Source organism: Pelophylax lessonae (genome assembly GCF_965119305.1).
Source record: "Pelophylax lessonae genome assembly, chromosome: 13".
Lineage (NCBI taxonomy): Eukaryota > Metazoa > Chordata > Amphibia > Anura > Ranidae > Pelophylax > Pelophylax lessonae.
In genome coordinates, this window is record NC_138780.1 from 66884929 (window position 1) to 66902592 (window position 17664).

At 44.0% G+C, this 17664-nt stretch overlaps 1 protein-coding gene across 1 annotated transcript in view; it reads right to left on the reverse strand.

Moving 5' to 3' along the window:
- Positions 1-17664, reverse strand: part of SPINT1 (serine peptidase inhibitor, Kunitz type 1) — a 106143-nt gene that overhangs the window by 47471 nt on the left and 41008 nt on the right. Inside the window, exon 2 of the mRNA XM_082242592.1 lies at positions 6056-6210. Within this exon, the coding sequence (XP_082098718.1) occupies positions 6056-6210 (155 nt within the window). The remainder of the gene's footprint in view (positions 1-6055; positions 6211-17664) is intronic.

The following is a 17664-nucleotide window of genomic DNA, read 5'->3' on the forward strand; positions in this document are numbered from 1 at the left end:
GATCGCGAGTGACCGGCAGACATCGGATCCGCCGGTCACACGCGCCGGCTTCGTCGGGTATTCGCTACCAGGCTAGTGACGTACCGGTACGTCACTTTGCCTGGGAGGGGCTGACCGCCGCCGTATATAGTCGGGCGGCGGTCGGCAAGTGGCTAACAACCAATAACTCATCCCTTTTGGCTGACAGCAGGAATGATTTGCAGTAGTAAAACACGCATTAAAAAAAATTATCAAAAATGCACCAAGTCAACACAGCTGCACTACAAAAATCACACTGAAAATCCTATCAAAATCATTGCCCTAGTGGACTACCAATGCAATTATCAACAGCATCCAACAGACAACATCATTTGTAAAGACCGATATGGCCTGACATACAGTATACGGACAGCAGACATCTTTTACATTCTGAACTGCTAAAGTGTATGTATAGTACTACATGCAGATATTGTGATAGATTTTTACCCTGCTAACTTATGCCCCGTACACACATGCAGATTATCTGCAGACTTTTGTCTGCAGACTTACCTTTTCTATGTAGTGCAAGGGCCTGTCGGATTGCATACAAATTGAAAGTGTTTAGGTTTGACCTCATATTATATGGTTTTGGTAAGTCTGCAGACAAAAGTCTGCAGATAATCTGCACGTGTGTATGGGGCATTACAGAAAGAGCACAGCATTCAACAAATTAATACTTCTATTACCTACGTGTCAGTTAGAAATATATGCTGCACGAAAAAATTCAAGGAACACTCGTTAATCAGAGTATAGCATCAAGCCAATCTAACTCCTGCGATATTGATCTGGTCAGTTAAGTAGCAGAGGAGTTTGTTACAGTTTCAGCTGCTTTGGTGTTAAAATTAACAACAGGGGCACTATATGGGCAACAATGAGATGACCTGCAAAAACAGAATGGTTTTACAGATGGAGGCCACTGAACTGTTTTTCCCTACTCATCTTTTCTGACTGTTTTTTATTAGTTTTGCATTTGGCTAGGGTCAGTGTCACTACTGGTAGCATGAGGCAATACCTGAACCCTGTAGAGCAGTGGTCCTCAACCCTGGCCTACAGGGCCCACTAACAGGCCAGATTTTCAAGATAACTGAAATACATCACAGGTGATATCATTTGCTGCTCATTGATTGCAGTACTCTAGTCTGCATCTCCCCAAGGTAATACCTAGAATCTGGCCTGTTAGCGGGCCCTGTAGGCCAGGGTTGAGGACCACTGCTGTAGAGGTTGCACAGGCAATCCAACTCCTCCAGGATGGCACATCAATACTTGCCATCGCCAGAAGGTTTTCTGCGTCTCCCACCACAGTCTCAAGAGCATGGAGGAGATTCCAGGAAACAGGCAGTTACTCTAGGAAAGCTGGACAGGGCAAAAGAAGGTCCCTAACCCATCAGCAGGACCGGTATCTGCTCCTTTGTGCAAGGAGGAACAGAATGAGCACTGCCAGAGCCCTGCAAAATTACCTTCAGCAGGCTAATGACCTAATAATCAGAAACAGACTTCATGAGAATGCCCTGAGGGCCCGACATTCTCTTATGGGCCCTGAGCTCACTGCCCGACACCATGTAGCTCAATTAGCATTTGCTATGAAAACACCAGAATTGGCAGGTATGCCACTGGCGCCCTGTGCTTTTTAGAGATGAGAGAAGGTTCACCCTGAGCACATGTAACAGACGTGAATGGGCCTGGAGAAGCTGTGGAGAATGTTATGCTGCCTGTAACATTGTTCATGACCGGTTTGGTGGTGGGTCCGTGATGGTGTGTGGACGCATTTGCATGGAGGGACACAGACCTCTGCAGACTAGATAATGGCACCCTGACTGCCATTAGGTATTGGGATGAAATCTTTGGACCCATTGTCCGACCCTACGCTGGTGCAGTGGGACCTGGGTTCCGCCTGGTGCACAATAAAGCCCGGCCTCATGTGGCGAGAGTATGCAGCCAGTTTCTGGAGGATGGAGAAATTGATCTCATTGAATGGCCTCCACAATCGCCTGACCTAAATCCAATAACCTCTGGGTCATTAGGTTTCGGTCCATCTGACGCCACCAGATTGCAGTCTGTTCAGGATCTCAGTGATGCCCTGGTCCATTCCTGGGAGGAAATACCCCAGGACACCATCCATCATCTCAAAAGGAGCATGCCCTGACATGGTCAGGCATGCATACAAGCACGTGGGGGCCATGTCAACTACTGAGTACCATTTTGAGTTGCTGCAATTAAATTTCAGCAAAATGGACTATCCTGCTGCATCATTTTTTCACTGTGATTTTCGGGGCTTCTTTGAATTCAGCCCTCTGTAGGTTGAGAATATACATTTCCATTGAACGATGTGGCATCCTTCCCTTCCTAACATTACCCTGTCAATATCAGTATAGATACCCAGCATAATATTTTTCCCCATTGAGATCTAATTTGTTTTCAAAGTGTTCCTTTAATTTGCACACTGGTACAACACGACTGTTCTACAACTGTCAATCCGACTTTGCCCTGCAAAATTGGCCCTACATCAATCCTACTTCCATCCAATGTGAATGAACAGGATACGATTTTGCTCAGACTTTTAGTCCAATTTGTCCTTTGACCAATCAAAACAATCCCAGTGTGACAAATTTTCCTGCTGCAGTAATCACCATGTCACAAGTTGGATGGTTAGGACGAGGATCAGACTTCAAAGATATTGAATGGGCTGGCAACTGACTGAAAAAGGTTCCTGCACTACTTTAAAGTAGGACCAACTTCACATTGGTGTGATATATGCTCCCAGTCTGGAAGCACATGTCGCATGATGTGTACAAATCAATGGTTCCCTATGACAGCCATCTTAACTAGTCCGACACAAGTCGGTTCAACTTTTAAAAAGGTTCCTGCACTACTACGGTTCATTTTCAGCCTATTCAAGATCATTGAAGTAGGATCAAAGTCAGATCCTTGACTTGTGACATCTGACATGGCGATTACAGCAGCAGGAAAAGGAATTTGGGTCACATTGGAATTGTTTTAATTGGTCACAAAGGACAAGTCAGGGCAAAATTGTATCCTGTTCATTCAATCCGGATGGAAGTAGGACGACATAGAACCCATGTCGCAGGGCAAAGTTGAATCGACAGTCGTACAACAGTCGCATCGTACCAGTGTGAACCCGGCCTACACCATGAAAAACCAGAGCATTTCTGAGCCTAGGACTGAAAGCGTTTGCATACAGCGGTCTTTAGAAATTCAATGAGAGGCTGTGGTTGTAAGCTAGAAACCACACATCCAAGCATTTACTTGCATACAAAAATGGATAAATGGCCCAGGAATGGCCCTGGGTCTATGGACACACTTCCATGCATGTGCAGAATGTGGGGGACCTGGCAGGAATGCTTTCTAAAGCAAGCCTCTGTAGCTTTGTCAGGGTCGCACATTAAGACACTTGACATTTTTGACATTTTTTGGAACTGATTCTAAGTTGTGTCTGGCATTTTCCTGCCTCTGAATGCTCCCACGTTAGCATCTGAAGGCATGTTAACGCTATTAAATTGGTTCTTTCACAAGTGCTTGATGTCTGTAAATGCGCCTTAATGTGTTGCACACTTTTGCAAGCTTTTTAGCACTTTTAAGATTGGTGTATCCCGAGGACATGCATGGACATGAAACGCGTCGGGTGGAGCCACACACGCTTATGCTACGCTGCCATTTCTGGGTCCCAGTTCAGTGGCTATCTTAAGTAATGAATTTAGTAAGTTTGTCCACATTTATTTGTATATTCCATGTGGATTTGAATTTTTTATGGCTAATCTGAATGGAAAATAACTACACCATATAATCATACTTTAAACTCAGTGTGGTGAGCATCTCTCATATAGGAAATGGCCACGTTATCTGGATTGAAGAGGATATTGTGGAGGCTCTGTGAGGCCGGAATGCTTTAATAGGCTAATATCTTTTAGCTTTCTGGTGAGTGCATAGTGGTAGAGGATTTGCACAAGTGGATGCACCACGTTATTTGTTGGGAAACACAGTTATTGGAAGCCTTTAGTGGATGTCATCCTGGACATTTATCATTTATTGGACTGATGATAGATTTTACAGCATAAGGCACTTTGTGGGTACTTAAGAGGCACTTTATAGGTTTATATGTTTTTACTTGCATAATATTAAGATGCATTTTGTGGATATAGTTTTGGGTAGGTTTTTTTTTTTTTTTTATGGACTTTAAATTAATTTTTCCTTCTACATTTCAAGTGTGTAGCTTTGACACACACACACACACACACACACACACACTTTATGTATATATTTGTATGAATTCTTAGTTTTTGCATTCTTTTTTAGTGCTCGGTTTTTGATTTACTGATTATGAAGTGTGTCCCCCCTCTTTTTTTTTTTTAGTTTACACTTTTACAAACGGCATTTTTTCTGCCAAAATGCTGCTGCTAGGGGGAAAGACTTTGTGGAGAGTTTGCATAACGTCCTGTGTGCATGAGGCCTACAGGTCACTGGAGTGAGGACAAAGGTAAGGTTTTTTACAGTGTGTAGCTCTCTGCATCCATGTGAATGGGCCCTAAAACAGTTGGAAATCAACTGAAAACTATAGAGTTTTTTTGCCATTACAGTACTAAGGAAAGTATACTAAAGAATGAACTACTTCACAGTACATGCAGCTAGAGAGGTCAAAAGATAAATTGTATTGAAGCTCTATTACTGCTGGTTTAAAGTGATACTAAAGCCTACATTTTTTTTTATAAGTAATACTTTCCTGCTCTGTGCAATAGAGTGAGTCCCCTACCTCCTCTTCTGGAGTCCCCCGCTGGTGCTTGCCACTGCTTCCTACTGCAGGTGCCCACAACATAGCAAGCCACGTGCTAGGGGGGCACCTGTGCAGGCATGATTCCAATCCAGGCTGTGAGAATCCTTAGATACACACACCCTACTCTGAAGGGACAACAGCTGCGACAATGCTGAATTGCTGACAGGATTCAAGTAGGTGTTTAGCAGACATGGGAGTAATGCCCTGTACACACTATCAGATTATCTGAAGACTTTTGTCTTCAGATTTACCTTTTCTATGTAGTGCAAGGGCCTGCCGGATTGCATACAAATTGAAAGTGTTTAGGTTTGACCTCATATTATATGGTTTTGGTAAGTCTGCAGACAAAAGTCTTCAGATAATCTGATAGTGTGTACAGGGCATTAGTCTCAAGTCTTCACCTTCAAGTCTCAAGCAAGTCCCAAGTTACTGTGGTGAAAAGCAAGCAAGTCAAGTCAAGTTGAGTCCCTGCTAGAAGTCAAACAAGTCAAGTCATTGGTTTTGGTCAAGTCATAAATCAAGTCAAAATTCTGATCTACCCCAATTTTTACCTTTAAATCAGTTAAAAGTCAGTGGTCAGGAAAGGTTTTGTTTTATTTTCAACATTAACAAAACTGCTTAGTGCTTTTTTCTTGGCATATTAAAGAAACACTTTGAATGCCCAAACAGCTCAAAATCCTTTGTCCGGTCATGTTTCAACACCACAATCACTAAAAAATGTTAAGTATTTCCATAGTCAAACAGCCAGTGTCCTAAAAATCAGAACACACTGAGGTGTTTTAAGTGACTGTGGTGTCAGAAACATAACAGGCACATTAATTTTGCTTTAACACACATCTTGAGAAAATGCAAATATTTAATAACTTAAAGGAAAGTCATTTCGAGTCATATGTCTCAAGTCAAAGTCAAGTCTCAAGTCATGAATACCAAGTCAAAGTCAAGTCGAGTCTTTTATTAATTTTAGTCAAGCAAGTCTCAAGTCCTCAAACTGGTGACTTAACTAAGTCATGTGACTCGAGTCCCCCACCTCTGGTGTTTATGGTGGGGAGCGTAGGGGGAATGGTTAGTCGAGTTTACCTTAATGCAGGTAATGCATTAAAAGGTAAAAAAAAAAAAAAAAGTCACTTTAAAAGCATTCTAAGAATATATAAATGCATTATTACACATGTCCATAGTCAAGGTACAGGTGATTCTAACACATACGACGATTGCATCAGTGGTTCCTAATTGTGGAGTACCCCATGAATTTACCTCCATAACAACATCAGGGTCCCCTTCTAACAAATTCCATTGGTAGCTGGCAATTCCTTCTCTGTCCCAGCTGTCGATGCCACTCAGCACCACATTCTGCGACGGTTGCGTTTTTACATCTTTGCTTACTCTGGCTATAGGTGGATCATCTTCCCCTAGAAGGAAAACAAAAAAAAAAAAAAAAAAAAGGTATAACATTTTTTAAATACATTTTTTTTTTTTAATAATGGTTGAGATATACTAGAGTAGAACGAAGTATAATATAATTGAGCAGACATGCCAAAGCTGTGTGCCTCATGTAGCCCTTTCATTCCCCTATACAGCTCTTTAAGAATTTTAAGCAGACACCGCAGAGGAAATCCTGAAGTCTAATGCTATACCTACTTTGCGTAAACATTTTTAGAGTCGAAAGCTTCATAAAATCTTCCCTGGATCTTTTTTTTTTAATTTGGGATAAAACACTGCAATGTACAGTTATGAATAATAAAAGGTGTGGTCATCTTTTTTTTTTAAAATAATGCAAGAATTGGCTTGATGTATTCCAGTAAACAGACACAAAAACATTAAAGGTTTCTATAGGTGCAAAGGTGTGGCTGCATCCTTACAGCTGAACCTCAGGCAAATAGTTAAAGTACAGTTGGAATGCACACTGTATAGGTAAACAGTATAGTACTAATCATCTGTGCAGTTACGCTTATTTTCATAACCCCCCCCCCCCCCAGTCTTTTACTCATCTGTCCACAATCTGCCGAGTTTAGAGCTCTGTGGCCTGCTTAGCACTTGCCAGAATCTATCAGACATTTGTGTCAGAATATCAAACATGGAAGAACTCTATAGGTCTGGAAATAGCGTGGAGCTTGCATGCACCCGGCCAAGAAGAGCATGTGCAGTACTCAGTATTATAATGGGTAATTATAATGCTGCCACTTTTTTATTTAGTATTACTTCCCTTACAATCAAGGTTATAGCCAAAACATTGTTACTGAAATACATGGTTTACTTTCCTTTAAAAAGAGCAACTTTTAATATGCCAAATCAGTGAAATGCCAATGCTATGCAGAAATGCCCCACTACACACTAAAGTGGTTGTAAACTCTGCTTCCAGCTCCCTCCTTTCTGATATGCAGTGTGTGACGTCAGATCCCTGCCCTTGCATTCTGAAGCACAGAAAACACCTTTGATCTGCGCTTTTTAAGAGGCTGTAGAGGAGACAGGGCTGCAGATTAAAAGATACCTCTTATGTAGAACGATTTATTTAATCTCTGTATCAGCAGGGGCTAGTCACTTCAGTGGGTATATGTAAGTTAATAACCACTAATTAGCTTCAGCAACTGTGGACTCCATATAAATCTCAAGCTTACAGGAGTTCATACAACACCTCCAGTCTGCCTGTACCTTCACCATATGTACTGCTCAATCATGTCACTATTACATAGTTACATAGTTAGTGAGGTTGAAAAAAATGGATTTTTGTAAAATCTTACCGTAAAATCCTTTTCTCTTAGCTCATTGACAGACGTAGTCCTCGGTGATTCAGCACCTTCGGGTTATGCTGCCCTCCACAGGAGTAGGACTAGACAGGAAATAAAATGCTCTGGCCACACCCTAGGGGCAGTCCCAGAGGGTATATCCTCTCTCTCTGCCACAGCAAATCAGTTATGTCACAAAGCAGTGTTTAGAGAATTTAACCCAACCCAACTCCAAAACAGAGGGGCGGGTACTACGTCTGTCAATGAGCTAAGAGAAAAGGATTTTACGGTAAGATTTTTACAAAAATCCATTTTTCTCTATCGCTCATTGACAGACGTAGTCCTCGGTGATTCAGCAGTACCACAAATGAGGGGTGGGAAAAATGGAAATTAAATCCAATCTAGAAGGCCCAACCGGTGCCAACTAGAAGTTTTACAATGCTCATCCTCAATGGATGAGACGCAACAAAAAATTTTCAACAGAAAAAATCCTCGAGGTAGACCTCCGGTCTCCTCAAATTGCGGCCTGCAAAACCTTGCGGCCAAATGAGGCATCCGCCGATGCCATCACATCAATTTTATAAAATTTTGTAAAGGTATGTACCGACGACCAGGTGGCCGCCTTACATACCTGGGCCACTGACGCCTGATGGCGGAAGGCCCAGGAAGTACTGAGCGCTCGAGTGGAGTGCGCCCTAACAGGGAACGGAGGACTCCGACCCTTAATAGAATAAGCCTGTACCACCGTCTGTCTAATCCATTTGGCGATAGTCGCGGCAGATGCAGGCAACCCCTTTCTGGGGCCATCCGTGATCACAAAAAGTGAATCCGTCTTACGGAACGATTCCGTAGCCTTCAGGTATACCCTGATTGCCCGAACCACATCCAAGGAATGCAATGCATGTTCCCGATGATGATTGGGCTGAGGACACAAGGAAGGTAGTACAATATCTTCATTCAGATGAAAATCTGAAACCACCTTAGGAAGAAAGGATGGCTTAGGATGAAGTACTACCTTATCCCTATGAATCACTAAGTATGGGGACTGGCATGATAAAGCAGCCAGTTCTGACACCCTGCGTGCAGAAGTGATAGCCACCAAGAAGGCCACCTTCTGGGATAAAGTAAGCAAGGGAATCTCCCTGATGTTTTCAAAGGGAGGTTTCTGTAGAACAGATGAAACCAAATTAAGATCCCAGGGCGGTAAGGGCGCGCGGACTGGTGGAGCCAGGTGCCGCACCCCCTGGATGAAATTCCGCACCAAGGACTTGGTAGCTAAAGGTTTCTGAAAGAAGATTGCTAATGCTGAAACTTGACCCTTGATGGTGCTCAAGGCTAGTTTCTGCTCAACCCCTTTTTGCAAAAAGGCCAATATTCGAGTCACCGAATAGGTACGTGGAGGAAATCCTAAAGATTCGCACCACGCAATATAAGTCTTCCATGTGTGATAATAGACCTTGCTGGAAGTCGCTTTCCTTGCTTTAATAAGGGTAGGAATGACTGAAGCTGACAACCCTCTGTCCTTCAGTACTTGGGTCTCAATGGCCAGGCCATTAAAACCAGCGACTGTAAAGCACGATGGTAGATTGGTCCTTGAGACCGCAGATACTCCCTGAGACGAAGTTCCCACGGAACGTCCGCGACTAGCATGTCCAAGTCGGCCAGGCCGGCTTGACGAGGCCAGCCTAGAATTTCTAGGACCACTGGCGCTGACTGGATCTGAACCAGGCGTCCCTAGAGCTATCTGGCCCCGACCATCCGAGAAAGTCTGGTCGTTTTCTGTTCCCACACATTTATCAGACACCTGATTCCTATCAGGAACGGTGATCTTTCCTGGTTGAACCTCAGGGACCGAAGTCACCTGGCTAGAGGCTTCTTGGTCTGTCTGGTCAACCAGATCAGATTCCTGTGGGGAATTGAGACTAATCTTTGGAAAAGGTAAAGGAAAAAGATCTGTTCAGGGAACGGTGACTACCGCTCCCTGTAGTACTTAAATGTTGGAAGGGAAGAATCGCACCGTTAGCAGTAGTCGATGCTCGATCTAATGTCCTGAATACCGGTGAAAACGTCCCCCCACCCTCAAACCGGGTGGGGGCGCACCTTCAGGCTGTGTAATCCTTTGCTTCGGGTTTGGCTGAGTCGGTCCTCTGTTTGTCCGACCAGCCCTTCTTGAGCCCTCCTGGAGGAGTCTTGCCTTTCCTGCTTGTTCCAGCCGGGCGTGCGAACCCTTTATGGGCGGTAAAGAAAGGTCCTCGCTTGTTACGAGGTCCCTTAGCTTTAGCAGCCTGTGGCAAGAAAGTGCTCTTGCCCCCAGTGGCGTCCTTAATGATCTCATCTAGGGTGGCCCCAAATAGGCGATTCCCCTGAAAGGGGAGATTCGTCAAGGTCTTTTTGGAACCTAGGTCTGCTGACCAGCATTTTAACCACAGCACACGTCTGAGGATTACCGCTGACATAGATGCATGCCCTAATAGGGGGGTAGCATCCAAGGCTGCGTCACAGATAAACTGTAGCCCTTGTATAATCTGTTCCATCAATTCAGATGTTCCCTGGGGGATATCTTTCCCCCTCAGGTCTTGGCGTACCAATCTCGCCCATTCCGTTAGTGTCTGGGAAACTAGACCAATAACAATTACTGGTCTAAATGCTGACCCTATCAGGGAGAAGATAGTGCGGGACTCCGCTTCCACCTTTCGATCCACCGGATCCTTAAAGGACGAAGTGTCCTCCACTGGGATAACCGTGGCTTTATTCAGCCTGGAAATAGGTGGATCCACCACTGGTGGTACCGTCCCATTTCTTAATGAAGGATTCCTCAAACGGATAGCGTCTAGCAATACGCTTGGAAATAGTAAAGGTACGCTTAGAATGCTCCCATTCTTCTTTAATTTTATTACCAAAACACTTGGGTACAGGAAAAACCTTCACCGTTTTGATGGGCTTGTTAGTACCAAAGGGAATCTCAGTTTCAGTTGCCTCTGCCGGTAAAACCTCAAGTCTTAAGGTTTCCCGCACCGCCACAACTAGTGCGTCCACCAATGCTTCTTCCTGAATTATGGCGGAAGAATGAACGTCCTCCTCACTGTCTGAGGGAACTCAGATAACAGCCCTTGCAGAGGGACCTGCAGCTGCAGTGACCATCTCTGAATCTGAGTCAGAGGTGTCAGATGATATAGGGGTAGGCGGGGGTCGCTTTCTTGACCCCCGTCCCTGACAGGCCGTCTCCACCCGAGCCACCAAAGACTCCAAAACTGATGTAAATGCGTCTATACTCTGTGCACCGGCGGGTCCCGTGGTCCCCTCGAGGGAAACAGGTGAGGGGGGTTCTGTGGGAGGGTCCATGATAATTCCAGTTACTACCCGGAAAATTCAATCCAAAAATAAAAATTTTTTTTTTTTTTTAGACCCCCAGCGCCACAAAGCCCCTCAGTGTTAGCTGCTCAGGGACCCCTATCGAGCGAGAGAGAGAGAGAGAGAGAGAGAGAGAGAGAGAGAGAGAGAGAGAGAGAGAGAGAGAGAGAGATAGACCCCCAGGCTCACCACTTGATGCTCAGAGTTTTCCACTGCACTTGTCTCAGCACTGTCTCGAATCGACAGGAAGTCTCTTGGCTGGCTGCCCGGGAAGAAAGGAGGCGGCTCCGCCCCTCCGTACGCCTTCCGGCGCCTCCCCTAGCTCCACGAGGTGTTTGGGTCACCTCAAACATGGCCGCCCCCATGCTGGAGACACGAGGCTACGCCAAAATGGCGGCCTCGTGCGATCTAGCAAACAATGGCGGCGGTTGTACTGAATAGCGGCGTGACTGCAGAGCATCACAACACCTTCTCTACATGGGGAATTAGCCTGGTCGGCGGTACCGGACCCTGGCGGACCGCATGGCCGTCGGAAGGCCTGCTATTGCTGGAGACCTGACTTGGAAAGCAGTCTACATGTCCATGGCTTCTGACTGGTACTATGGCCTGCACGCGCTCGTAGGCTGAACTGGGGTGACCACCGGATCTCAACATCCAGCCCGTCGCCCAGTTCAGCTTTCTTGCTTGAAGATCTCACAGGAACACTGGAGAAAAAAAAGCTGTCTAAAAAATCTTAAGAAAAAAATCCTGCCAGGACCGAAGATCCCAGCAAGGTATCTAGGTCCTTACTCCTGACTAGACAGAAAAAAACTTGATTTGCTGTGGCAGAGAGAGAGAGAGGATATACCCTCGGGGACTGCCCCTAGGGTGTGGCCAGAGCATTTTATTTCCTGTCTAGTCCTACTCCTGTGGAGGGCAGCATAACCCGAAGGTGCTGAATCACCGAGGACTACGTCTGTCAATGAGCGATAGAGAAAAGACAACAGTCCATCCAGTTCAACCTATGATGTGTGTGTGTGTTTGCTTTTAACTATTCTAGATTGTTGAGCTCAGGGCCGTCTTTTTCAAAGGGCATGCCCGGCGGTTGCCCGGGGGTCCCACTTGCCAAGGGGCCCCACACACATGGTGGCAAGTACTGTCCCCTAACAGGCCAGAATCCAGACTACTTAGTTTACCTGGTGGTCTAGGGCCCCCCCCCCCCGTTGTCCGCCGCACCCCCCCCTCCCGTTGTTGTCCGCCGGTGGCTCGAGTCTGCACTGCACACTGGTTGCAAAGGCCAGCCGATTGGCATCTAGCAACCAGTGACGTTCTGATAGCAGACCCATGATGCACAGCAGAGGAGAATCCTCCTTGTCGGCTCGTCCTCCACTCCGCGCCTAGAAGACTGACTCCACCCACCTCCTCCCTTCATGTGCAGCCGTTGTGAAAAGGTAAGGCAGCCAGCCCAGCTGCCAGGCTGCTTGATTTTCTTTTTTTTAACTCTCTCCATCGTCACAAGAGACAACTACCTGGAGGATATACCTTATATTATATATTGGACCCTGTAATATGTATATAGTAAGGTATATCCTCCAGGTAGTAGTTGTACTCTCTTGTAGTATATAGTGTTCCCTGTAATATGTATATAGACTATATACACATTACAGGGAACACTATATACTACAAGAGAGTACAACTACTACCTGGAGGATATACCTTACTATATACATATTACAGGGACCAATATATTCTACAAGAGAGTACAACTAGGCTGGAGTATATACCTTACTATATACATATTACAGGGACCAATATATACTACAAGAGAGTACAACTACCTGGAGGATATACCTTACTATATACATATTACAGGGACCAATATATACTACAAGAGAGTACAACTACCTGGAGGATATACCTTACTATATACATATAACAGGGAACACTATATACTACAAGAGACTCTTGTAGTATATAGTGTTCCCTGTAATAGGTATATAGTAAAAGGTATATACCTTTTATTCTCGTGGGTGATTGTGGGCAGGGGGCCCCAGTGCACTGCATTGCCCAGGGGCCTATAAGGCTCTTAAGATGGCACTGGTTGAGCTTCATATTAGAACACTTAATTTTCTAGAATTGTTCTCAAGAAATCCCATCTGTATTACAAAATCAGCACTTGAAATCAACTCAAGTGCTAACATGAGCACAACCACCTGTGAAAGACAAGAATGCAAACAAACTGGTTCTGAAACCTGGTTCAACATGCTTGTTTAAAATCGTTCTCACGTGCTTGGGTTTAATATAGTCAAACAGGAAGAATGAAAAAAACATTTTATTGATGATCTCACAGAATAATAAGGTGGTCATTTGAAATACCGCTAAAAGATCTGGGCAAAATGCAACATGTGCAGTATAACAGCAATTGTATGTCAGGGTTAATTCATACGTCTGGTACTTTAAGGGCAGATTCATTCTATGTGAATGCACTCTGGGGCATCAACTCTCCGAACAATGCATTAAAACACTTATGCACCACAATGCATAATTGCAGGCAGTTATTCAGTTGTATTTAGCTCCTCTGTATTCAGCAGGGCGGGGTACTTTTTTTTGTGCATGGACCCATGGAAAATAAAATGGGCAGATGCAATCACATCTCAAAACATGCATCAAATGTCCTCCTAATGTCTATTTTTGTCAGTAGGGCCCATTTCCCAAGGGAATTACTTAGTATATTTTTAAACATTTTGGATTTGTTGATCTCTAGTTTCCCATTTAACTGAATTGAGACCTTCAAAAACAGCATCTGAAACTGCATTGCAATGCCATGCTGCATGCTTTTTCAAGTATAACACATTATATGCCTGGGGCTGCTAACTGCTTTGCTGACTAATCAAGAGAATCGATCAAGATTAGGTTTATTTAACCACTTCCATACAGAGCAGTTAGACACCCTTCCTGCCCATACCAATTTTCAGCTTTCAGCACTCTCACACTTTGAATGACAATTGCTCAGTCATGCTACACTGTAACCAAACAAAATTATCATTATTTTATCATTTTTTTCACACAAATCGAGCTTTCTTTTGGTGGTATTTGATCACAACTGGGGTTTTTTTTTTTTCGTGATATATGCAAAAAAAGAGCAAAAATTTTGAAAAAAAAACAAACTTTTTTTTAGTTTCAATTATAAAATTTTGCAAAAAAATAATTTTTCTTCATACATTTGGGCCAAAATGTATACTGCTACATGTCTCTGGTAAAATTAACCCAAATTAGTGTATATTATTTAGTCTGTGTGAAAGTTATTGAGTCTAGAAGCTATGGTACCAATTACTGAAAATTGATCACGCCAGATGTACTGACTGCCTATCTCCTTTCTTGAGGCCCTGAAATGTCAGGACAGTACAAATACCGCCCAAATGACCCCTTTTTGTAAAGTAGACAGTCCAGGGTATTTAGTAAGAGGCATGGTGGGTTTTTTGAAGTTGTAATTTTTTCCCACAATTCTTGGGAAAATGAAGAAAACATTTTTTTTTCTCCACAAAGTTGTCAATTTATAAGCTATTTCTAACACATAGCATGTACACAGCAAAAATTACACCCAAAAATACATTCTGCTACTCCTTCCGAGTATGGTGATACCACATGTGTGAGACTTTTACACAGCCTGGCCACAAAAAGACTCCACGTCCAAGAAGCACCTTCAGGCGTTCTAGGAGCATAAATACACATAAAACTTTCTTACTACCTATCACACTTTTCAAGGCCCTAGAGCACCAATACAATGGAAAAGTCCACAAAATGACCCCATTTTGGAAAGCAAACACTCCAACGTATATTCTATGAGGCATTATGGGTCGTTTGAACGTGTCATTTTTTTCCACAAGTTTTTGTGCAAATGTGGGAAACAAATGAAAACTTTTTTTTTTTTTTTTTTACACAAAGTTGTCAATTTATAGGATATTTCTAACACATAGCATGTAAATATCAAAAATTACACCCCAAAATACATTCTGCCACTCCTCCTGAGTATGGCAATACCACATGTGTGAGACTTTTTCACAGCCTAGCCATATAGAGGGGCCTAACATCCAAGGAGCATCATCATGCATCCTAGCCACTTGCCTAGGCCTATTTTTGACATTTGGTGTTTACAAGCTAAAATCAGTTGTTTTGCTAGAAAACTGCTTAGAACCCCCAAACATTATATATATTTTTTTAGCAGAGACCCTAGAGAATAAAATGGAGATTATTGCAATATTTTTTATCACACCGTATTTGCGCAGCGGTCTTCCAAACGCAATTTTTTTGGAAAAAATTCACTTTTTTTAATTAAAAAATAAGAAACCAGTAAAGTTAGCCCAATTTTTTCCCATAATGTGAAAGATAATGTTACGCCGAGTAAATAGATACCCAACATGTCATGTTTCAAAATTGCACACGCTCACGGAATGGCGACAAACTTTGGTACTTAAAAATCCCCATAGGCGACAATTTAAAAATTTCTACAGGTTGCCATCTTTGAGTTATAGAGGAGATCTAATGATCGTGGCGATACCTCACATGTGTGGTTTGAACACCGTTTACATATGTGGGCGGGGTTTCTGTATGCGTTCGCTTCTGCGCGCGAGCTCACGGGGACAGGGCGCTTTAATTTTTTTTTTTTCTACTATTTATTTTATGTATTATTTTTTATTTTTATACCGTTAAAAAAAAAAAAAAAAATGATCATTTTTATTTCTATTAAAAGGAATGTAAACATTTCTCGTAATAGAAATAGGCACGACAGGACCTCTTTTTTGTGAGATCTGGGGTCAAAAAGTCCTCAGATCTCACAAGTACACTAAAAGAGAAAAAAAAAAAAGAAAAAAAAAAAAAAAAGAAGGACCTTTAAACCGGTTGCTAGGCAACAACATTTTCCGTAGCTCCGGTCCTCCAAGACCATAGAGTCAAGTGAGGGCAAGCTTGCCCTCACTCGACATCCTGTCTGTGAGGATCTGGGACCGGATCGTTTTCCCCGCTGCCGGCGGGTCCGGTAAGCGGGGAAAAGGACCGGAACGCGGCGGGAGGGGGGGCGCCTCTTCCGCCATCCCGGAAGGGTGATCCCACGGTGAATCCGCCGCTGGGACCACCCTTATCGGAAAGCCAACCGTCCACCGTTTAAAAAAATACCAGGGTTATGGCAGCTATCTGCTGCCATAACACCGGTATTTAGGTTTAAACGGAGGACGTATATAAACCTTTTTGGACTTGGACATGGGGGCTGTATGAAGGGTGACAGGTACTCGGGTACTTTGTTGGGCAGGTGACAGGTACTCTGGTACTCCGATAGGCAGGTGACAGGTACTCGGGTACTCTGATGGGCAGGTGATAGGTACTGATGAGTAGTACTGATAGGTGATACTGTACTGATGGGTACTGATGATCAGTACTGATACGTGATAGGTACTGATGAGTAGTGATGGGTACTGATGAGCAGGCGGCAAGTACTCGGGTACTTCAGGCGTCAGGTACTCTGATGAGCAGGTGGAAGGTACTCGGGTACTCTGATGGGTAGGTGACAGGTACTCAGGTACTCTGATGACGGGTACTCCGTTGACAGGTACTCAAAGTACCCGAGTACCCGTCATCAGAGTACCCGATGACCCGTCATCAGAGTACCCGAGTACCTGTCACCAGCCCATCAGAGTACCCGAGTACCTGTCATCTGAGTACCTGATGGGCTGGTGACAGGTACTCGGGTACTTTGATGGGCTAGTGACAGGTGCTCTTTATTGGGGGGGGCAATCAGTGTGTTTAGCGTGCACTGTAATCGGTAACTAGCTGTTACCACAATCTCCTCCTCACACAGGATCAGTGTGTGAGGAGGAGAACACGGTGACAGCTAGTTACCGTGTTCTCTGTTGACATTTGTGACCGGCTGTGATTGGACACAGCCGGTCACGTGGTAAAGAGCCAATTTCATTGGCTCTTTACCTAGATCGGGGATCGACTCTGTCCGAGGGACGAGCCTCGTCCCTGATCGTTGCAGAGAGAACGAGCGGCTCGTGCTGGAGCCGCTCATGTGATCGGCTGTGATTGACACAGCCGATCACATGGTAAACAGCCAATTTCTATTGGCTGTTTACCTTGATCAGGGATGGGCTATGTCCGAGGAACGAGCCTCACCCCCGATCGCCGCGCTGCGTGCCCCCGGGGGCGCGCAGTAGAGGGGAGATCCGGGCGACGTCATATGACGGCGGCCCGGATCCTTACAACCACTTTGCCGACGTCATTTTACATAACTCGGTATGGAAGTGGTTAAGAGTCTATAGAAAAGAAAAGAAAAAGGAGGCACAAACACCTAGTGCATTACCCGTGGTCAATATTTGCAAATTTTTAATAAAAATGCCAAATGCATACTCACAGACTTAAAGATAAAATCATGTTACAAGCATCCACCATGTGTGAACTGGAACAAGTCCTTCAGTCAGGACCGCTAACGCGTTTCGGGGGTCAGGCCCCCTTCCTCAGAGCTTTAAGAGTCTGATTATTTCATCAGTAATATCTACAGGCTTACTTATTAAAAAGGTAAAAACACTACGTGGCTTATGGATCCTCGATTTCCAGCAAGCCCTAGCTGACCGGTTAGACAAAAAAACATCTCTAAGGAAGTGCAAAAATATATGAATGCAAAAAAAGTATGAATACTTCTGTGGTAATAAGGAGATTTCAATAAGAAATGTATGATATGCTGGGACAGACAGGAACAAAAGTCCTTCAGTCTATAGTCCATAAATAAAGTGGTAACAAAAAAGTAGGTGGAAGAAC